This window comes from Glycine soja, chromosome 19, assembly GCF_004193775.1.
Source record: "Glycine soja cultivar W05 chromosome 19, ASM419377v2, whole genome shotgun sequence".
NCBI lineage: Eukaryota > Viridiplantae > Streptophyta > Magnoliopsida > Fabales > Fabaceae > Glycine > Glycine soja.
This window is the reverse complement of record NC_041020.1, coordinates 724,686-749,135: the sequence shown is the minus strand read 5'-3', so window position 1 is coordinate 749,135 and position 24,450 is coordinate 724,686. Positions and strand designations below refer to the sequence as shown.

Sequence of the window (24,450 nt, the reverse complement as noted above, 5' to 3'; positions counted from 1 at the left end):
GGTGTAGATGTATGTTAATAATAACTTTAATGATTACTAAACCCTTAGAGCAATTTTCTGGGAAATATTATTATTTTTTAATTTAGGTTTAATTATACTTTTTTGTTACTCTATTATCATTGAAATTAGAATTTGATTTCTTTATTTTCATCATGAATTCAACCCTATTATTTTAATTATATAATTTTGATTCATTCATTAACGTGACATTCAATATTTTAACAAAAATGTTATGTGATAATGAAATAAAGTGTCATGTTAGTATTTTTTATTAAATATTAGTAGATGTTAAAGTTAATAAACTAAAATTACACATTTAAAATAAAAAAATAGAAAGACAAAAAACACTATTAAACTTTTCATTAACAAAGATATTACAGTGGGTTATTAATTTATCATTATCATACACTAAAATTCTCTTTCATTCCATTATCATTTCAATTTTCTTTATTTTTTTTCACTTCATTTTAGTCATATACATTCAGTAGTTTCCTTCTCTCTTTCTTTGATTTTCTTTTCATCTTTCTTTCTTCCACACATACATTTAAAAAAAATATTAGAAGCATATTCTCTAATATAATACTCTTTTAAACACACATTCTCTCATTAATTAAAATTTATTAAAAATAATAAAATTTTATAAATCTTATCTCTTATTTAATATATAAATATATATATAGGAGTAAACATTTTTTATGGCTTTATAATTTTTAATAAATTTTAATTAACTGAGAAAGAGAATTTACTAAAAAGAATAGGTTAAAAAATAGGTTGTTAACAGTCTTTTACATCCAAAATGGGAGTGTAAGTTGAGCATTTTCCTATTACAGTAGAGGAGTTTTTTTTTATGACATTACAGTAGATAGTTGTTGTGCTGTTAAAAGTTGGAAAGTGTCACTTGTAAGCAATTATTTCTCGTAAAAGAAACAGTTCCTTATCAAGGAAAAGTTGACCCAATTAAAACTGGTTAACAAATGGAATGGTTGTACCAATATATACCGCACTTAGTTCAATTATCCATGTTATATATCGATTTGAATTTAAAATTATACAATAAAATTTCAATACAATCTCATTGAAAACAATATTCTTCAATATTCTTTTAGGGTGTGTTTGGTTTGCATTTTCATTTTCTATTTTTATTTTCTGAAAATTATTTTCATTTTCAAAAGATTTAAATTTTGAAAATATGTTTGGTTTGATTTCTTATTTTCTGTTTTCAGAAAATAAAAATAATGATATATGGACTTCTTATTTTTTTGTATTTTTAGATTTGGTTAAAATTATATTCTTTGTCATCGCATTTTTATTTTATCCAAAATGAAATTCATATTTTCAACTGAAAACACAAAAAACAAGATTTTATTATTTTTATTTTCTGATTGTTTCCTGTTTTCATTTTCACTGAAAATGTTTTCAAAAATCCAATCAAATACATTTTCATCATCATTTTTTCTGTTTTCAGTGAAAATGAAAATAAAAAACAATCAAACCAAACACCCCTAGTAATTAGTACCCTTGAGAATTTTTCCTTCTTGAGAGCTACTATTCATTACTCTATTGATTGTGACAAAATGCAACTAGTTTTGGACGCACTCCAAACGTATAATGCACTCCACTAGTTAATGTGACCTCTTAATTCCATTTGATCTAAAAAGTCTTGTGCAGTGGCTTTCAAATAGTTCCAAGCATGGAAATTTTCTTTGGATGATACCAAAGCTGTAGTGACAAGATTTTCGACCAACAAGATTGAGCGTGGCTAAGATGTGTATTAATCAATGACTCGATTTAAAGCGTAAATCCCAAGGCTTTGTTTGTAGCAAAAAAAAAAAGGCTTTTGATGTTGTTAAAGAAATTGGCTTCGTGCTTTTAAGGATTGATGTTGTTAAAATCATGCTTTCAACAAGTTATTTTATGCTTTTACTTTCCAATCATGCGGTGACTGAAGTTTGAATAAAAGATTTACAATTTAATTTGAAACTTAGGTAACACTCACGTTCAAAAATTGTTTACAATTTAAATAAGCTTTAAGCTTGTGTTAAGTGATATTGCTTTGTGTGTGCAGTAAGAGTATTTCTAATCTAAAAATTCATCAAAGTTTTTCTTCTATTTTTTTTAATAATATCTCATATTTTTTTATAATGTCACATCATTTTCTTACCTTAAACAACTCATTTAAATTTATACTCCAATCAAGAAAGTCACTAAAGTTTCTCGTATAAATCCTACAATATATCTATTTTATATAACATATACAATTAAATAAATATTATAAAGCAAAAAAGTTGTACCATGGACCCACCAAATACAAGAGCACCGAGTGCTATGAAGAGAAACCCGAACAAACTATAGAATCTCTACGAGTTTCTCTCCAATGGTAGTTTTTTGTTTCTCGGGTTGTTTTTCCTTCCCAGGAGAACACCCATTTGAGTTGCTATAAGCTTCTTGGGCATTGCTTTGCCCACCCAAAAAATTGCTGGTACACTCATTATAGGATGAGTAATTCTAATATTATCTTTTTGTAAAATTGATATGGATTGTGAATTGTAAGTGGCCCATATGATTTAAAAAAAAATCAAAAATATATTTTAAGAATTAATTTAAAATTAATGACCAATACAATAATTGAGCCTATTAATTTCGTGTTTTTAGCACGACACTCTAACTAATTAAGTTAATAGGTCAATTACTTTATAAAATAATTAATGTCAATACTAAAATTTCTAATGTATATGTAAATTTAGATAATAAATTTTGTGATAATAAATTTTGATCTAATAATTAATTCTTTTACATATATAAATTGTAAATAAAAATAGGTTTAATAAAAATTTATATATGTAAAAAAATACATTATTAGATCAAAATTAATTATAATAAGATCAAAAAATACATTAGTAGATTTATGTTAATAATGTATTTTTTTACATATATAAATTTTTATTAAACGTATTTTTATTTACAATTTATATATGTAAATAAATTAATTATTAGATCAAAATTAATTATCACAGAATTTATTATATAAATTTACATGTGCATTAAATATACATTAGAAATTTTAGTGTTATATATAACAACATTGATTATTTTATAACATAATTGGTTTATTAACTCAGTTGGTTAGAGTGTTGTGTTAATAACGTGAAAGTCACATGTTCGATTAGTAATGGGCTTACAAATTCACAAAATTGTCCATTTTGTGTCGGGTGTACCAGCAATTTTTTGGGTGCACAAAGTAATGCCCAAAAAGCTTATAGCAACTCAAATGAGAGTTCTCTTTTGAAATATGGATTCCGTAGTGGGCTTACAAATTTGTAATTCGTATCAACTTTATAGAAAGTCAATATTAGAATTGTTTACCTTATGTTGGGTGCACCAACAATTTTCTGGGGTGCGCAAAGCAATGTCCAAGCTTCTTTTCTGAAAAAAGGCCAAAGGCCCAAACAACCAAGACAAAAGAAACTATGTCCATAGAATACTAAGAAGTACAAAAAGAGGTATTGCTATTGACACTATCATCCATGTGAGTGCCTTTTAGCTATATTTCCAAATTATCCTTTGGATGAAAACATAACGAAAAGATGTTTATGTTATATAAATTGGGGTGAAAAATCAAAATCCAATGGAAATATGGTTTTATTATACTAGTGTGCAACGAAATTGTATTTTCATAGTAATTCGATTTTTTCACCCCTATTTACGTAACAGAAACACGTTTCCGTTACATACTTGAAAATTTATGAAACGGAATTGTGTTTCTATTTTTTTTTTCATTTGTGCTATATAAACAACACAAACAACATAATAACAAAAAATTGGTAGCCTCAAAACTGCGCAATATCATTACATAGCACCACCCCAACCAAAATCAAAGCAAAACAACACACTTGCAAAAACTAAAATTATGATTACTGATCCTATTTTTCTTCATACATGATTAACAATGATAATTTTATACATTAATATTTAAAAATTATAAAAATTAAAATCCATGTGGGAATATGTCCTTAAAAATAAATAAAATATCTATTTAGTCGAACAAATATTAAATTTCACAAACTCCGAATCTAAAATAACATGTAATTCATGCAAGATAGTCTTACTAAATTCCCAAATTATTAAATATGCCAGAAAAAAAATTATATTATTAGATTTGCCAAAGAGGAAAACCTTGATAGTGGTTTCATCTACATTTCTTATAAGTCCTTAAAATTTAACCTCGTAGAATTACCCAGGGAATTGTTATCCATGCTAAGTATGGTAACATAAAATATAATGATCTTTTGTCCTATTACAATGTACATCCATGCTAAGTATGGTAACAAAAAATATAATGATCTTTTGTCCTATTACAATGAACAACAATGAGCATTATCTAAATATAGGAATGAAGTTGATAAATTAAAGCTATCATATCATAAAACATGATTTTTTTCATTGCTTATACCTTTAACATTTATTACTTTCTAAATTCACCAAAGAAAAATGATTAAAATATGGAATTAATATGACCCTTAATTCATTTTCTTAACTGTGATATTGAGTGAATATAACATTCTAAACACTGGTTTTTTTTTGTTTTTTTTTCATAATCACACAAATAAGGTTGTATCTCCAACAATATAATAGCAAACCATAGATATGGTTCTTTTACTACCTTAATAATGACCAACAAATGAAAAAAATACTTGTTATTAGCCATTAAGTCATTCAAGACAAATCTTTTTTTTTTATAAGAGATCTTTCACCTTTAAATCTCATGAATATCCATAACATTTGTCAATTTGTATTAGGGACATAAATTTGTATATAAAACGTCAAATTATGATCAATTTCACTAATGATCTACACTAAATAACTCAATGTATATGAAGCTTTAGGGAAGAAGCTTCGCCATTGACCATATTAAATGTCTTTTCATTTTCTATTATTCATGACAAATTGTTTCCATATGTTGTTAGGGTTTGAGTAAGCTTGCTAAAATAAGAGAAAAATTGATCAGTCTATATTTTTTTATTCCTGTTTTTCTAAAAATTTTACATCGAGCAAATTTTTTTGACCTAGCCAAACAAAGACTATATATAGCCTTTGTTATTGTTCCAAATAAAATCTTCACAATTAAGTTACTTTTATTGCATACAAATTGAGGAAATCAAGTAAGTATGCGGTAAGTAGAAAGAAAGGAAGATTATCATTGTCCAACATAAGTCTATCTATCTATTTTAGGAGTTTGTATTGATTGTATTTTTTCCATGGTGGAATTAAAATGATAGTTGTAAACTTTAGCTCTATGGACAATAATATTAAGATATTTAGCAAGATAGAATGTAGAATTAATGATATATATGAATTTAAATTTCTCTTTTTTATTATTTCAAATTTTGCTAAATTCTAACATTTTAGCTTTTAAACTAATCATAACTGTTTTAAAAAAACTAATCACAACTAAAATTATCAAAAATAGATATACCAATAAATTCCAGATGTCTTAGACTTAGCAAATAATACCATGTCTCTAGAAAGCAAGTGATAATAAATATTATAATAGTTTTTGGAACACTTAATTAAGTTTCCATGCATATAACAAAAAAAGTGAGGTAGTGGAATATCACATGGTCTAAGACATTTGAAGAGAATAAAACTAAGGAGATGGTTGTGATTCCAAACAATAGATAAGATAAAGTTACACAAAATAGTTGGAGATTAAGTAACATATCTAATAATACTAGGATCAACTTTATGGTGGGACTTTGGGTAATATGTATGAGATTTTAGGTTCAATCTTATTGTTGTCATCATATATAAAAAAGTGACAAATTTAGAATCCTAAGTCAATGAAGACATTTAATTTAAAAAATATGAATTAATTATAACTATTATCATACATACAAAATAAAGACACAAAATTATAAAATTTTAATATATCTTATCAAAGAAATTGAGTACCTTACAATTGTCCTTCACATGATTTTATGGAGTACCTTATAATTGTCCTTCACATGATCTCATGTTTTAAAGTTGTTCAATAATAAACTCAAATAAATTAAAAATAAAGTGACAAATTAGGGACAATGAATTTAAGTATATAAAATAAAGGGGACGAATATACAAATTTTATATATATACTTATAATTTTATTAAAGTCAACCGATGTAAGCACTACCCTCTCAATTCAACGTAGGTTCGTCACTAATAATTTTCATTGTTATTGATAAAAAAATGCTCAATATATATTTTAGTTCTTAAAAAAATATTTTTTTAGATATTTTATTTGTATAAGTAATTGTTCTTTTAAATTGTAGTGTCTTTATTTTTGTGTTCTTTTGATACAATGTTGTTTATGTTAAATATAAGAAGTAAAAATGAATATTGCTTTGTATAATCAAAGCAAAACATAGTATGATTTTAAAAAATGGAAAAAATGTATTTAAATATGGTTGAAAATCCAAACCCCCTCACAATATTTATCATTGACATTGTTGTAGGTTTTTTTCAATATAAATATCATCATCCTTCCTCTTAGATTTATGCATGCAATCAATAATTCTTACAATATAATGACATTATAAATGGTACCTCTATTAAGGAGCTACTTTTTTTGAGTTTAGATCACATGTATCCTCTTGTTCAATCAAGATAGAATTATTATGAGTGACAAAATTTTTCGTCTAAATATTTAATGTAATGACATGACCCCATGTTAAGTTGAAACAATTCCATGTCAAATAATTCACATACTCAATAATCTATTTAGGAAGTTACTTTGAAAGTAACCAATGATATTTTCAATTAAAAGTAATCTATAAATCATAATCTAGTGGGATATCATTGTTATAAAACTTTGTCCAACTATTGTAATACAATTTTTTAAAAAATGTATTTAAAAGAAAAAAAATCTTTAAATAGTCAAATTGTGTCGAAACAAAGACTCCTTATATATGACTTAGTCTACTTAAATGTATTTATTGAATGTGTAATTGTATTTAGTCTTCATAACTTTTTTAGACTCGTACTCTTAGCTAAACATAAAGCCTAAAAATAGTGTAGGTGAGATAGAGACATATGATGCCAATATGTCATATGAATTTTACACTCGACACCAAAGTTCATGCCTTAACAATTGCTAATACGGTCAATTGACAATTTAGTACTGACCAGTTATATTTTTTTTTTTGAAAAAGAACATTATTAATGATTTGTGTAAAACTCTTAATTCTATTAATGAATCTGAAAGTCTACATAAAAATGACTTGTTACACATTTTTAATATAAGGATACTTACAATATTCAATTCAATTTAATGTGTTTAGATATGAATTTTCGAGGATATCTTCTTAATATAATCACTCTTATTCCTTGTTCTTATTAGAATTATTTCTATTAATTTATTATACTGATTTAGTTTTTTTTACACAAATATCTTTTTATAGAAGATAATTCTATTTAATAAACTATGTGGAATAGTTATATTTTAAATTATTTAACATAATTATATTTAAGGCTCAAATTTAAGACTAATAATTATGCTGATTAATTTAATAGTACCAATTGATTCATGCATTTAATTTAAAACTCAAATTTAAGATTAATAATTATACTTGATCAACTTGATATTGCCAATTAATTCACATGTTTGTTTTTTATTATATATTTAAAGCTCACTAATAATTAGACGGAACAACTTGATAGTACCAATCAATGTACTCATTTAGTATATTTTTTTGTTACATGTACGCATTTAAGTATGTTAGTAGTATTTTCTTAATTAAATTAAATCAAAAGAAACACGAAAATTTGCTGATATAACCAAAAAAAGCCCCGATAAATTCACCTACTTTAATTGAAATCTCCTGGCGGGTCCCACTACAGCATTTATTGTTCTATTTATTTTCTCTCAATATTTGTTTTTCCTATTAATAATTAAAGTTGAAATATATATATATATATATATATATATATATATATATATAGTTATTCCTTCCCCAAAAAAAATTAATTATTCCTATGCTAGGAGGCTAGTATGAGAACCAATCTGGCTCATAATTATTATTATTATTACTTGTATTTTGATTTTCCAGATTATTTTTTTGCAGTATAAATGAACCGTGTCCCGAAAATAAGAGAGAGCAGTGAGTAGTAGTGAGATTGAATTGAGGTTGAAGTGTGTTGTGTTGTGGCAAAGCTCAGAAAAAGAGAGAGAGATTGAAGAAGCGATTTTTTTATATGAAATTTTGAAGAGTGAATGAAAAATCTCAATCCCATGGATGAGCAATTGAATTTGAGCTGAATCGGCGTCGTTTCGATTTCTCTCAGTCACACACTACTGACTCGGCCAGATTCAAGTAAACGCTTCTTCTCAGCAAACCCTAGGTTCGTCAATTTCTCTCTCTCTCTCTCTCTCCCTCCCTTTAATTCTCAATTTCAGTGTTCTCAATCTGTCTTTCTTATGTTCAGTGTTTCGTTTTCCGATCGTTGACGAAACGGAAAATCTCTTCTTCTTTTCTTCGTTCCCCCCTTTCGTGATGGCGATGTGAGTGTTGTTTGTTCTTTTGCTTTAATCCGTGAATTGTGCGTTTGTGGATTTTGTTGATGCAATGCATTTGGGTTGTTTTTGTTTGCTGAATTTGGTGGCTTTTTTTGCAGTTAAAGCGCTGATAAATGCTGAAATTTTTTGAAAGATGTTTTTTTTTTGCTTTCATAATTGGAGTTTTGCTTTATCAGTGAATTGCGGTAGTGGATTGTTTTTGTTTGCTGAATTTCGTGTTTTTTTTTGTTTTTGTTTTTGCAGTTAAAGCGCTGATTAATGTTGAAAATCTTTGAAAGATGTATTTTTTTTTTTTTTGGCTTTCATAATTGGAGATTAGATTTGGAGGTTTATTTGGCACTTTGTATTTTTTTGGTTTATGCATCGTTTCCCATCACTGGGTTCTGCATACTAGTTAATGCAACAGTCGTCGATTATTGCCACTATCGTTTATTGATTTTTTTGGTGGATAGAGATTTGAGCATAGAGGAATAGATTTTTGCATGGAAATGAAGTTCGTGCATAGATATATAATAGCAGCCCTTGATTGGGTAAATAATGAAAAACACAGAAAGAAGGTGGATTTTTTCGTAGCTTGAAGTTTATTGTAGTAGTCATAATTTGCATAGAGGAAGAGGGTATACTTAGATGTGTCATTAGATCGCTTGAAATGTATGGGATAAAAAAGACTTATTTGGGAAGAAGTCTGTAACTTATGCCCTGATATCATTTGTTTCCATGTGGGAGGAGGATTTATAAGAAATTTACTTGGGAAGGGGGGATTTGTAGTAGAATTTTATATGCTGCCAGGAAAGGAAATCCATTGCAGCACTAGAGGATGTATAAGAAATCTGTATCTAATTTTTTGGCTCGAGCAGATTCCATTAGGAGAAGGCTTTATAATAAATCTTGTGTTGTAGGTTGGAATTGGCCTATGCATTGGTGGTGTTTTATGTTGGCCATTGGAGATGTAATTAAGCAACAAGCATAACTGATGTGTGGTTGAACTGTAGAAGGTTTATTTCTAGGGACTGGTACTGACTTTCAAAGGATGGATTAAACAAATTTTTGTTGCGAATGAGTGATGGACAGACAGCTGGATTATTTGGTTTTTGCCCAAACAGCCCCAGTGCAAACCTTCTGTTGGCACGTGACAACATCTTTTTCTACTGGCGACATCAGACAGCCTCGCCGGTCGTCGGTTTGTTCAAATCCGATCTCTCTTTGTCCTAAAGATCTCTAATGCGCAAGTTCTGTTATGTGTTTTTCGGTTCCTGTCTCTCAACAATGGCTATCACTAGCCTATCTCTATCCCACATGCACTAGCCTCGTCTTTGTCCTAGATGCCTTGGCCTTGTCTTTTTCCTAGTTGCACTGGCCCTTGTCTATGTTCTAGTTGCACTGGCCCTTGTCTATGTCCTAGATGCACTGGCCCTTGTCTTTGTCCCAGATATGCTGGCCCCGTTTATGTCCCAGGTGCACTAGTCCCGACGATTGTCCCAGATGCATTAGTCTTGCCTTCGATTTGAATAATTATAGGTCTTCCACAAAAGAAATTGAAATTGACTGTCACTTTATGCGAGAGAAGATAATTTATGGAGAAGTCACTACCAAATATTTTTACCAAGTCACTTAGAGGGCCTAGTACATCCTGCATTTGGTCCAAGCTGGATGCATATGATGTATATGCTCCAGCTTGTGGGGAAGTGTTGAGATATGATTTTGATATGTGCTAAGCTATCATTCTGATATGATTGCTTCCTTATTTATGTTATTGATTTGGTTTCCTAGCTAAATTTTTATGTAATTGATTTAGCTTGATTATTATCCCTACAATTAAGGGGTTAGATTATTACTGTAATTAAACATTGATTACTATATATAAAAGCCAAGGGGACATTCTCTTTAGGCATTTAGAATATACAATTCAGATATTCAAGTCTTCCATTTATTTATTGGTTTTTAGTTGGACAGAAATTTGATAATAGAGGAATAAATTTAACTTGGAAATAAAGTTCGTGCATAGATAATAACAGCTCTTGTTAAATAATGACAAACATGGGAAGAAGGTGGGACTTTTTGTACATCAAAGTTTATTGTAATAATCATGGCTTGCAGAGTGGAAGTGGGTATTCTTGGATGTGTTATTAGATCTATCAAAGTTTATGGGATCTAAAAGACTTAGCTTTTCAAGGCTTGACTACTTGAGTGCTAACGGTTAAGCACACTGAAGTACTGTTTATTTGGGAAGAAGAAATCTGTACCTTATGCGCTGATATAATTTGTTCCCCTGTAGGAGGAGGATTTTGAAAGGGAAGGGGGGATTTGTAGTAGAATTTTATTTTATATGCTGCTAGGAAATCCAAAAGCGGACATTAGAGCCATTACCCACCTTCAAAAAAGTGGTTCAGTTTGGTTTTTCCTCAAAACAGTTTGCTTTTATAAATTTTGTTTGGTTTAAAAACAGTTCAGTTTGGTTCGGTGTTTTTTGCTCACCCCTAAGATAGACACTTATGAGAAAGGCATGAATCGTGATTCCAAGATTTGTAGGGATTAGGGAAGAAAGGATCGAGCAAGGAGTGTTAGTCACTTAGTCCAAGGCTCCAAGCTAAACAATGTGTTCAACTACTCCATTTTGATAAGTACGAGGAAAAATGAGCCTATGGATGACACCTATTTAACTAAGGTAGTTTGAAAATGGCCAAAACTCACCACCCTAGTCAGTTTGAACATCCTTTTAAATTGTTTCTCAATCATGAATTAAAATTGTTTAAAAGTAGTCAGTTTCAGATATTTAGCACAAGGTAAGTGGGCCTGTGTGTTATTGTTATCTATGCCTCGAGCTGAAACATCTCTTGCTTGGGACGAGTGTTAGAGATGTATCATAAAACCATTCACGTGTCTTACCAATAGCTTAAGCTTTTAAGATTGCTGGTTCATGAATCATAAACATATATGTATGTATGTGTATATAATTGATATCATCTTTTTGTGTTAATATTGCACGATTTATGGATCTCTCTTCTAATTCTTTTCGGTAATATTTTTTTTTTTTTTTGATTTGTAGGGATTTAGATTTTATTGAGTAGTAAATTTGTCTTTTGTGACCTTTGCTGCAGATATTGGAGATTGATGTGATGACATCTTCACCTACCTATCTGCATGCAGTGCTGAATTGATACCTCTGGTTTTTATCTCATGCTATTTTAGTTGTGTAACATGTAACAGTGCCTGTTTAATTTGTTACACCTTGCCGAATAATAAGTAAATCAATATACTCAAAAGTTAAAGTTTGGTGATATTAATTAGCATTGATTGAGAGCATTTGTCAGTTACATTATGGGTGGAGTTGAAAGGAACATTTTGGTAGGGTAAAAAAGTATCTTTGTAAAGTTGGATGCACTTTCTAGTTTGGTTTGAGAAAAGGGGATATGCTACCAACCTGGAAGTATTATAGCATTGATTTCACCACTTCAGTATGTGATCTATTTTTTTTCAGTGGTGCATTTAATAATAAACATATTGATGTTATGATATAAGAAGAAAAATGGAGCATGTTTTGGAGAAAAGATTTCCTCTTAATTCAGAAGATTACAAGTTATATGAAGAAGTTGGTGAAGGCGTTAGTGCCTCCGTATACAGGGCTCTCTGTGTTCCACTCAATGAGATAGTTGCCATCAAGGTTCTCGATCTAGAGAAGTGCAATAATGATTTGGTATGTAGATTATATATTGTTTCCATATTTTACAGTACTTCTCCTTTTCACTTAAATGGAGCATGCTTGGATTCAATGACTTGTGAAATTATAAAAAAAGGACAATTTCAATCATTATTATTCATTACATTGTTTGGTGCTAATTTATGCATTTGTGTCTTCTCAGTTGTTCACTTTTTTAGTCTGTTGAATAAATACGTGGGTTCCATTATTTGCTTTAATACAAGGATAATTTCAATGATTCAATCTCTAATTCATTGTCTATTCATCCTTGTGACTGTATTCCGTAGCTGTCATATTGGATACATTCTTATTGATAGCTCTGCAAATTATGCAGGATGGCATTCGAAGAGAGGTGCAGACCATGAACTTGATTGATCATCCGAATGTTTTACGGGCACATTGTTCTTTTACTGCTGGACACAATCTATGGGTTGTGATGCCATACATGGCAGGGGGGTCTTGCCTTCATATAATGAAATCTAACTATCCTGAGGGTTTTGAAGAGCCTGTTATTGCTACTTTATTGCATGAAGTTCTCAAAGCTCTTGTCTATCTTCATGCTCATGGTCACATACATAGAGATGTAAAGGTATTGTGCATCAACTATCTGACCTCTTATTTTTTAAAAGCTATGCACCCTTTTGACATTGAAAATTGAGAATCTTACAGCTAGATTTCTTAATCATAAACTAAATGGAATTGATTGATTGAATCTGAGATTCTGGTAGAGCTCCATTTTCTGCTTTTGTGGTGCTTGTAAAGCTGTAGCTGAATCCAAGAACTATTTCTTTTTACATGCATGAATTTTTTCTTTCCCCTTTCTCCATGTTTTTGGTTTTCTGGTCTTCTCATTTTCCTCCTCTTTTAATTATTTTTAACCATGCAGTCTGGGAATATTCTGCTTGATTCTAATGGTGCGGTTAAACTAGCTGACTTTGGAGTGTCAGCATGTATGTTTGATGCTGGAGATAGGCAACGTTCAAGAAACACTTTTGTTGGAACACCTTGCTGGTACTACCATCCTAATAATCCTCCTTTATTGTAGTTTTTCGTCTGGCTACCATTGTATGTATGAATTCTGAAGCTATGAGTTGTTTTTATTTTCCACAGGATGGCTCCTGAAGTTATGCAGCAATTACATGGATATGATTTTAAGTAAGTGTCTTCTATTCTTCCCTTCCCTCTTAGGTGTAATTTTATCATCATCATCATTGTTTTGTGCACTGATATCTTAGTTTTTGCTGAGTTCTATATTTTAATTTTCTCTATTAACAGAGCAGATATATGGTCATTTGGTATAACGGCACTTGAACTTGCTCATGGTCATGCCCCATTTTCCAAGTATCCACCTATGAAAGTAATTTTCTTGTCTTCTAATATTTGTATTTAACTACTGACAGAGAATGTCTCTATTTATTTCTGTGAGCTCAGGGTTGAATTTTTCCCTTATTTTTTCGGATGCAGGTTTTGCTTATGACTTTACAAAATGCCCCTCCTGGTCTTGATTATGAAAGAGACAAGAGATTTTCAAAGGTTTGTGGTGTTTACTAAACACTTTGAAGCATCTATTACTTATTTGATTTTCATCTAAACTTTTCCTTTTCTCTTTGCAGGCTTTCAAAGAGTTGGTTGCCACCTGCTTAGTAAAAGATCCAAAAAAGCGTCCAAGTTCAGAAAAGCTTTTAAAACACCACTTCTTTAAACAAGCACGTGCCAGCAAATATCTAGCTCGCACCATTTTAGAAGGCCTTGCTCCTTTAGGAGATCGTTTTAGATTGCTGAAGGTTTGCTGTTCGTTTGCAAATTCTTTTGTTCTGTGTAAAAATTGTTTGGGTTTTGATATTGTTCCTCTTGCTTGTGTTCCAGGCTAAACAGGCAGATTTATTGGTGCAGAACAAGGCTCTTTACGAGGATAAGGATCAATTATCTCAGGTAGGTTCATTTTAAGTTCTGCATAGTAAATGCTTGCTTTTGCCATGGTCTATGCAAGGTGATGACTTTTGAGTGTGGTTTCTCATTATGTAACTTTACTGTATTCATGTGTCTGTGTTGTATTACATTCCATACCATTTTGTAAACATTTAATATAATTAAGAATTAAGAATGTACTACATTTGAGCAACTATTTCATTTACAGAAAGAATATATTCGAGGAATTAGTGCCTGGAATTTTAACCTGGAGGATTTGAAAAGTCAAGCTGCTCTTGTAAGTATTTTTACCTTCCTACTACCTACTTCGTCTTATTTATTTATTTTACTTAGGTCGAAAAGTTAGGCATTACTATCTTTCTTGTACACATTTTTTGTTGTCTACAGATTCAAGATGATGACATACCTAATGCAGAAGAGTCACAAAGGGATAAGAAGCAAAAAGACAGATTGGACGACTTCAAAGTTTCTGCAGAGAGGCTATCACCTGGAGCAGCTAATCATTCAGATGATGCACCAACGCAGGACAAGGAGGTACTGTTATTGTCCGAAAATGATCTTATGTTTTCTTTACCTTGTGTTCTTTGCGAACTATATACTTTTTTTTAAAGTATATTGGCAGGATTTTTACATCATGTTCTATTTCAGGATGGATTCAACAATCTTCCGGATTTGGAGAGCTCACTTGCTTCATTTCCTAGTAAACCTCTTCAAGCACTTAAGTACGGTTATCTTTTCCATTCTTTCTTTTCTTCTTAATTTTTATTTTTAAGTGTTAGTATTGTGTTTGGGTTATGATATCATTTATGTTTCCAGTTATATGGAAGCTTATATTTCAAACTATTGGTTGTATTGTTAGTAATCGGGTTGTTTATTTATTATTTATAATAAAGCACTTATAAGTTATAACATACAAAAATGACTTTTGTTATCTCTCATATCATCATTAAAATTCAGTATATGATGTATGTGGAAGTTTATGCAGCTTTCTTTCAGATTCATTTCTCCATTCTTTTATAGAAAATATAGAATATAGAATGCTATACATTTTTTTAGTTTTTTTGTCTTGTAAATAAATAAAGACAAATTTTGGATGTTGTAAATGGGATGTGCTTAATTGAATTATGAACTTTTTTTTTTGTTGACTAAATTAAGTTCTGCCTGGCTTTTTTCTAAAATTATGTACTAGTTTAGCGAATAGCAATGCAGTTTTCATTAGAGAATATTTTTATCTTATTCATATGTAAATTATGCAGAGGATGCTTTGATATGTGTGAGGATGACGTCAACAACAGCAGTCCAAGAAATTTGGATCATGATGGAAGAATTGACAATGAAAGTTCTGGGACAAGTACTTCATTACAACAAAATGCTACCAGTCATCAAAAAAAGTTTCCAAGTGGTTCTTTACTACCTGATAATTTTCTTTTTCCCAAAAAGATTGTTACTGATGGGGACAGGTAATTTTTATTCTTACAGCAACTTTTTTGTAATTTTTCTTTCCAATTTTTTTTCTGGATGTTACTAGAAGTTCTCAGACCCTTTCTTGAAATGAATTCTTTTATTAAAAGATTTGAGCATGCTGAAGCAAATGCCTAATATTTTTAACTTCGCATGCTGTGCAATGTCTCAGACATTTTTTATTTGTGCCCGCCTTTTTCACTCTTATTTCTTTTTTTTTTTTTAACTAATTGTGCCATTGCATTAGAAAATGAAACATTATTACTGAGAATTTATGAAATTTTGGCATCTGTTGAAAACTTGGTTTGAAAATGATCTGAGACTGAGAGAATTGTGATTTTTTTTCCCTGGTAGATGTTCTTGTTGCTTTACTACTGTTGCATATTTGGCTTGCAGTATTAATGTGCTATCAAATGTTTTTGTTTATCTTAAAAGGGATTATCTACAAACAAAGTATTCTTCAGACAGGAATCACAGTGGTCCGTTGCAATATCGGCAGAAGAGAGACACCAACAACCTTCCATTGGGTATGTGTATTTTTCTTGTTAAATTGATTGGTATTTTGATAGTCTTTACCATTTTGTTCCTCCTGTGTCAGCTAGATTTTTACTTTATCTCAATAAATGCATTGGGAAATGTCTCATACTTATATTTTTTTAATGTTTTTTCTATATGCAGTTGATGACACATCGGATGGAGCATTTGTCCAGTTTAGGGGGCGGTTTAAGGTCACGCCGGCAGATCTCAGTCCAATGGTATGTATCAAATTCCTCTCCACTAGTATCCTTGAACCCGTTTTCTTTGTAGAGGTTAGCAAAGCAGTTTCTTGGACATTTTTTATTAGTTGGTGAAAGTAATGTGGGACCTACTAAATCATGCGAGTCATACCTTCCTATTTAGTGGGATCCACATGAATTCACCTTATAACGAAGAGTCTGTGGAAAGAAGTGTGTATCGACATTTTTCTACTGTCTATGGTGAATCATCAAATGGTACAATCATATATCTGAGTTCTGCATCTTCCTATTAATTTATGGTTAGATTTTGCTAGTCTCATTATATGCAGACTATACTATGTATTAAAAATTGTACTTCCTCTTTGCTTGAATGTTTGTCTTAATTAATATTGATTATCGAGGATGGAACTTAGGTGATATATGTTTTAGGCAATGGCTATGTAACCATTGCCATTTCTTTTACTCATTTAGGGTCCTTCAAACAGCACATCTGGCCCACTTGTTAGTCCTACCAGTCCACCAAATCCAAATTTCCTGTCTGTAGCTATTCTTCCATCACTGCAGTGCATCTTGCAACAGAACGGTTTGCAGAGGGTATGTTTCTGTAGCATTTCTTAGTTTTCTTTTTTCTAACTCTGACAGGCCTAAGGCATAACCGTATTTCCAATGGGTTTTTCCAGGAAGAGATTATTAAATTAATAAAATATGCAGAGCAATCTTCTGGTATTCCCTCTCTGTGTGTGTGTGTGTGTATTTGTTGTCCCTTAAATCTGGCAATTCAGTTTGTTTAATTTTAATTTCTTCACTTGTTATAGGCAAGAATACAGAATCAATGGAGGCAGGGATAGTTGATATTTTGCAGGTAAACTACTATGACAAAAAAAATTCTCTTATCATACTCTTCCTTTAATGATGAGATATGTTGATTGGTGTAATTTGTTAATGTTGTAGATCACAACTTTAGATGTAGTGACATAATTATGTTATCTAGAAAGGAGTTTGGTTGCATTTTCTCTACTCCAAACCCTTCCCATTGACATCCCAATTTTTGAACTTATCCTCATTCTATGGTAAACCTTCATTGGAGACTCATGATATAAGGCCCATAGAAAATGTTAAAGGAATTTGATACATTGATCTTTGGAACAATGGTTGGCACAATATGGGTATTGAATTAAAATTTAAGTTGTAGCTTCATGACAAACAATGAAAAATAGTCTTTTAGAAAGAAAAAAAGAGATCAATGGGAGGAGGGAGTTTGAGAAATATTTTGATTGCTCGTGCAGGAGTTTGTTACTTTGCTTGCTGTTTGTTAAATGGTCTCATATTTGTGCCACTTTCAGGCACCACCTGCAACAACTAGGGAGCGAGAGCTGCATTTTCAGGTGATTCAACTCCAGCAGAGGTATATGCAACTGAGTTTCTGATTCGATAATCTTCAAATTAAATTCCACATACATCTTATTTTCAACTCTTATGTCAGCAATGGAATCCTTTTTGAGGAATTGCAAAAACAAAAGATGAAAAATGTTCAGGTATGTTTTAATCTTGATCTTTCATACTTAACCATTTTTTGATTTCGAATTGTTTTCTTGGTATTGTGCTCTTGTTTCAATCTCAAGAAATGTAAAGGACCTTTTGAACTTGTTCCTTCTTTTCTCTTTAGCATAATGTGCATTTTTTTTCCTTATTACTTTTTAATAGATTCATGCAAATTATTACTCATTGCCTATGCAAGGCAGATTCTAAATTGACAGTTTATCTACTTTAATCGTTATCTACTCATAACAATGACTTTCCTTAGTTTATGAGGACATTAGTGTGCATTGTTGTCTCATCATTATTGACCCCAGGGAATAACATTTCCAGTATAATTTCCTTAGAATTGTGATTCCAATTTAAAGTGAGGCTAAAAATTGTAATTCAAAAGGTAAAAGTTAGAAATTGGGAAATGTTAGTTTTATTTATATAAGAATTTCATGGAATTGGACCTTAGAATTGGAAAAAGGATTTCCAAACATCATAATTGTAATTTCAAGGTCCAGTTTCAATTCCAAGCTCCAATTTCATGACCCAAATCAACACTGAGTATAACTTGTACCAGTCCATTAACTGGCTAGAAAAATAGGGTGGAGCTTACAAAGAAAGTTGTGTGCTATTTACTAAGATGTTTCTATATCATTTGTAATTCTTCAATCCATCATTTAGGGTATCTCACCTTAAGTTTGGTTTGCAGTTGGAAAAACAGTTGAGCAGTATGATTAACAAAGTGGAAAAGTGAACAAGACATGAATGTTGTCATGATTTGACTGATATTGAACAACACCCGACAGATGTTCAGATACAACACCCGACAGATGTTCAGTGGTAATATTCAATGATGGTTTGAGACATACTTGAGGGATGGGAACGGCTCATTGCGACGTACACTAATCTTTGATATGCTATTCCTTGAGTTACATGTAAAATGTAATTTATTGAGATAATGAGATCATGTAATTTAAACTCATCTTTCTCTCTTATATCCTACCTAAAAATTACCCTTCAGACTTCATATTAATGCAATAACTACATAGCTTAGCTTAGTGATGCTGCAAGCCTGTCTTCTGTGTTTCAATAAATTCATATCACCCGGCAACCAAATCCTTCACATACATAGAATGTTGACTGGAATGGCTAGTGTTGAAGTGTATTTAACGGTTGATGCAAATTCTGACAATAAATTTCCCCAGTGTATTGTATTTATTCATCTCATGGTTGAAATTTATGATTTTTTTGAATGTTGGCCCAAATGTTTTCCCCTTGGAGTTGGCATGTGCTGCCGGCGCTTAATTAGATGGTTATTCTTTTCATCGGTTATCTTAAGGGGAAATGGAATTATTTTCAGAGTTGTCTAGCTACAAAGTAAAAATGGATCTGGTTAATCATAACAAAATGGACTAGTTTCACTATCTAGATTTGTGATTTGTAATAAGCTAGACAACTGGGTCCTGTGTTTATGAGTAAATAATAAAAAAAAAAAGAATAATCGAAATGCTAGCAGTACCCTCTCTTACATTGAAATTAGTTGAAATTTATGGAAAAGAGAAATCCTAACAACATACTATCTATTACTAGTTATAATTTATAGAAAATTATACATTTTTTTGGCTCTTACATCATTTAATGACTCTGATTATAACCAACGAGTGTGCATTAGGATGAGAATGTGTTGCTAGCATTCTTTTTAATAAAATCAAATGTGTTGGAAAGTGTATCACCAAGCATGTTGCTAGAATTTCTCACTTGTAAAACATGTTAGCTAGAATTTCTTATTGCTAGAAAAAGGTTTATATAACAGAAGATAGATGAGCTACTGTGGATCTCATGCATGCATTCTCATGAAACAATAACGAAGGTAAGAAGAATATAAGGTTAATTGTGGGACTCATGCACAAGTTTTGAAGTCGCTGAATTGGAGGAGTGAGTTGGATAAATGATAAAAAAGTAGATGGGGACATGTCTACTTAAAATCCATGTAATGGACTATTTATTTTCAGTTTTTTGTGTTGTTTGATTGACCATGATTCCGTCTCCAAGACTAGAGAAAGGAAGGAAACAAATGTGCCTATTAGTTGGTTTTCTAATGTAATCTCAATCTCCGCAGATCATTGACTTACATGGATTATCGTTGATGAGTGAGGGTTGGTTGGTCTCAAACAACAACTAGTTTCGTCTCTTGTTTTTGTTTCTTGGCAAATAGATTTTAATTGCGTAGATGACGGCAATGCGAAATAGATCATCTTTTGGACATGTGGAGCAGCAAAATCAGACAAAGCTAAAGTCTAAGTATAAGAGGAAACAAACAAACTAGACAATATCAAAGAAAGTTAGTGTTGATGTGTAAATGCTAATTATGCCAATCGCCAGCCTTTTCCAATGGTCAAATATGTTATAAAAAAACATAATAAGATACTCATTGGCCTATGAATATCTTATGTTTGAATATAAATATTTTTGTGCTCTATCTGAATTAAACTTTCACCTATATCTAAAATTCTCATTAAAAAATAATACTTCTTCCAGACTTAAATATAACAAAAAAATGCCCAAGTTTAGTCCACTTAAATATAAATAAATTTTAATTAATTTAACCTATTTATAATCATTATTCTAATAAGGGTGAGGAAATTATAGCATTAGTTAAAGAGGAAAGACGTTTAAGTAAATGTGTAAATGAGACATTTCCTTTATATGTTGTTATAGAATAATGTCCTGAAGTTAATTCAAGTGCATCATCTTCAATAGATATGATTAAGAAATATAGTTCTTTTTATATGAAATCAACAAAATTAAATCAACTTAACTAACATCCTAAACCAATGTTGAAATTATGTATTTTTTCTTAAATTTGAGTATGGAAGGAGTATAGATAATTGAAATGTAATTTAATTTCTTATTAAAATGAGTTTAATTGTTATGCATTGTTAGTCTAAAAAAATTGTTTAAAAAAAGTTAGTGTAAAAATTTATATTATCAACTAATTATAAGTCATTGTTATTATTAGTATGATTTTTAATATAACTATTGTAAAAACCAATCAAGTTACCATACACAATATGCTGTTATTAAATAATAATATAAAAATCTTTTATATACACTGTTTACTCTTAAACTATAATATCAAAGGTACTGCATTTTTTTTTGTCAACCTATATCACTATTTAATTTTTGTTATTTACTACTCATTTGATCATTCACTCACGAGCACATAGTTATTTGAAGCATTCCTCATTCAGCTTCTGCTTAGTTCTCCATGTGGGTCACTGTGCCAACAGAACATGTTTTTTTATTTTCCAAGACAAAATCGTCAATTGAAATTGCTAGAGATCCAAATTATGGGACACGTTGAATAGAGATTTATCGTTTAACATTATTTTGCTCTGATATCGAATCTTAAATTCCTCATGATACAAACATTGTGACAAATAATGCATGACACAGCAGAGAAAATTAAGCAGCTGATGTGTTTATGACCAATCTTTAATTTTGTTAGTATCCCTTGATATATGTAATTAAAATAAGTTGCTGATTGCAACATATTAGGAGAATCATTGTCATTTTAAATTTAGCCAAAGTCTAGGAGTTTGTTTCCCTAATTTTAGCCTCACTAGTCATGTATAAAACCAACACTTTATCTATGTATTCCTCAGTTCAGTATACAATAAAAACACAGATTGAGTTCTGGTAGCCTTTTTCATATTTCAAATATTCATTTATTTGTTTTATGGTATCTAGAGAAAAATGTTGCTCGATTGCAGTTGCTGGAAAATGAACTTGCATCCACAGTGCAAGGTAATCTTACAATTGCTGAATACTTCTTAAAGATTAAAAATCTTTGTGTGAAAATTTTTGAGCTAGTTCCGAGTGAGAAAATCAGTGAAGCAAGGTGAAGGAGATACATCATCAGGGGTTTGAAAAAGTAGTATTCTCCATTTATCATGTTCATTCAAGGATGGACCAATCAACCATCATTGGAGGAGCTACAAAATTTTCTCACAAATCAAGAAGCTCTTCTGCAGGAATCTTCATCGTCACCTGCACAAGAGGCTGAATCTGTTCTCCTCTTCAAAGGGAAGACACATAGCCAAGACAACGAGGAGGCAGAATTGAAGAGAAAGAGTGTCAAATGTTACAGATGTGGCAGACCGGGTCATATAAGAAGAAATTGCAGAACTAGACTCTCTAAAGTGAATGCAGCATATGAAGAAAATGAAGATGACTCGTTTGAGTCATTTAGATGGGATCAATGCTTCACCATCGAGGATAGAAGGGCTGGACAGAAGGAGATACTCGTAAATTACATAGATTACCAAAAGGAATGGATCTTAGACTCTGGCTGCTCACATCATGTAACAGGGAACACTCAAACTTTCTCTGAAATGCATCATCACAATGGAGATAGAGTCATAGTCACTGCTGATAACACAACACATCCCGTGGTGAAGGAGGGAACCGTAAAGATCAATGCTGGCAACAACAAAGTTCAGCTGAGTGATGTCTATCATGTTCCTGGTTTGAAGAAAAATCTCATTTCTGTCTCACAAATCACCAGCTCAGGAAAGTATGTTCTTTTTGGCCCTAATAGCATCAAAATCTTGAATGATGTGAGAAATATTGATGCTGACATCATATTGGAAGGAAAAAGGAAGGATTCTTTGTTTGTTTTATTTGCAGGAGAGGCATATTTCAAAAGAACCAGCCAAGTTGATAGTCCTACTTTGTGGCATGCCAGACTTGGACATGTAGGCTATCAAATGCTACAAATTATAGCATTTAATAAGCTTATTGATGGGCTTCCAGAATTGAAACAGGTGAAGGAGGAAGTTGTTTGCCAAGGATGTCAGTTTGGCAAGGCTCACAAGCTGCCATTTAAAAGTTCCAACAGACAAAGAACCATTCCTTTCGAACTTATACACATAGATCTAATGGGGTCGACAAAAACACCTAGTTACAGTGGGTGTAAATATGCTATGGTGATAGTATATGATTACACTCGATATACTTGGGTGTATTTCCTAAAGGAGAAAAGTGAAGCTGCACAGAAGTTTGTTATTTTCTCTGACATGGTGGAGAAGGAGTTTGATGCAAAAATCAAATGCTTGAGGAGTGACAATGGAGGTGAGTTCAACTCAACTAATTTCACGGCTTTTTTTCATGACAAAGGGATCCAGAGGCAATTTACTTGTCGAGATACACCGCAGCAGAATGCAATGGCTGAAAGGAAATTAGCTCATCTAACTTCAGTGAGCTTGTCATGGATACATGACAAAAATCTGCCTCGTGAGTTATGGGCAGAAGCAATTCAATGTGCTTGTCATGTAATCAACAAGTTGCCTCCATGGCCAGGCAAAGAGAAATCTCCATTTGAGCTACTCTATGGGGAAAAACCAGCAGTGGATTATTTTCGAGTCTTTGGAGCCATCTGCTATGTACATATTCCAAAGACAATAAGAAGCAAATTAGATCCAAAAGCCAAGAAATGCATCTTTGTTGGCTATGACCCTTATAGAAAAGGGTGGAAATGTATGGATCCAATTACTAAGAAATTTGTTACATCTCGAAATGTAGTATTTGATGAGATTTCTTCTTGGAAAGCTAAAGAAAAGGTTGTCTCAACTGATGAGTTCAGAGGAGAAGTGCAACCAGTTGCAGATGTAGATGAGCAACCAGTTACTAACGTAGAGCAACAAGGAGAGGAAAGCATTGAGTCAGCTGAAATAGATGCAGAAGAAGTAAGAAGGTCTGATAGAAGAAAACAACCTCCATTATATTTAAAAGATTATGAAACAAGAGTAATTCAATGCTCTGTAACTCATGTTTTCTTCACTGGCACTCAAGAAGAAAAAGAACCAAGTAGTTACGAAGAAGCTAAAGATAATGATAATTGGCAGCAAGCAATGAGGGAGGAAATTGATGCACTATTGAAGAATGAAACTTGGGATCTAGTCCCCCAGCCAGCTGGTTGCCAACCCGTTTCATGTAAGTGGGTGTACAGATTAAAAAGAAAAATTGATGGTTCCACAGAAATATTTAAAGCTAGATTGGTGGCAAGGGGATTTTCTCAACATCAAGGACTGGACTATGAAGAAACATTTAGTCCAGTAGCAAAGATGGCTACTGTGAGAACCTTGATTTCCTTGGCTGCTAAAATGAATTGGAGGTTGTGGCAACTTGATGTTAAAAATGCATTTTTGTATGGTGAGTTAGATAGAGATATTTTCATGATGCAACCTGAAGGTTTTGTTTCAAATGATCATCCTAGCTATGTGTGTAAATTGAAAAAGGCTCTCTATGGCCTCAAACAAGCTCCAAGAGCTTGGTATGGGAAGATTTCACAATACTTTATGTTTGGCGGTTTCAAAATTTCAGATGCAGATTCAAGTCTCTTCATCAAAAATAATTCAGGTGCATATATTGTAATCCTTTTATATGTTGATGATATGATTATAACTGGAAGTGATGAAGAACAGATTGCACAACTGAGAAAGGAGCTTGCTATTCGTTTTGAAATGAAGAATTTAGGGGAAGCTAAATAC

The 24,450-nt window shown here is 31.4% G+C and overlaps 1 protein-coding gene across 6 annotated transcripts; it reads left to right on the top strand.

The window, feature by feature from the left end:
- The first annotated feature begins 8,024 nt into the window (after nucleotides 1-8,024).
- Nucleotides 8,025-19,152, top strand: LOC114398227 (serine/threonine-protein kinase BLUS1-like). 6 transcript variants are annotated; one of them, XM_028360401.1, is made up of 22 exons: nucleotides 8,027-8,373; nucleotides 9,448-9,728; nucleotides 11,647-12,242; nucleotides 12,580-12,834; nucleotides 13,132-13,256; nucleotides 13,356-13,400; nucleotides 13,521-13,602; nucleotides 13,710-13,778; nucleotides 13,859-14,029; nucleotides 14,112-14,177; nucleotides 14,383-14,451; nucleotides 14,562-14,708; nucleotides 14,823-14,896; nucleotides 15,431-15,634; nucleotides 16,071-16,162; nucleotides 16,314-16,390; nucleotides 16,844-16,966; nucleotides 17,053-17,095; nucleotides 17,188-17,234; nucleotides 17,716-17,777; nucleotides 17,856-17,907; nucleotides 18,609-19,152. In XM_028360401.1, exons 3-22 carry the CDS (start codon nucleotides 12,075-12,077, stop codon nucleotides 18,651-18,653), a joined length of 2,016 nt encoding a protein of 671 aa, XP_028216202.1. In that variant the 5' UTR covers nucleotides 8,027-8,373; nucleotides 9,448-9,728; nucleotides 11,647-12,074; the 3' UTR covers nucleotides 18,654-19,152. The 6 variants fall into 6 exon arrangements, 5 of the variants coding, with proteins under 5 accessions (XP_028216204.1, XP_028216202.1, XP_028216201.1 ...); XM_028360400.1 differs by lacking the exon at nucleotides 9,448-9,728 and adding an exon at nucleotides 8,458-8,533; XM_028360402.1 differs by lacking the exon at nucleotides 9,448-9,728 and having other exon boundaries at nucleotides 12,027-12,242.
- The last annotated feature ends 5,298 nt before the right edge of the window (nucleotides 19,153-24,450 follow it).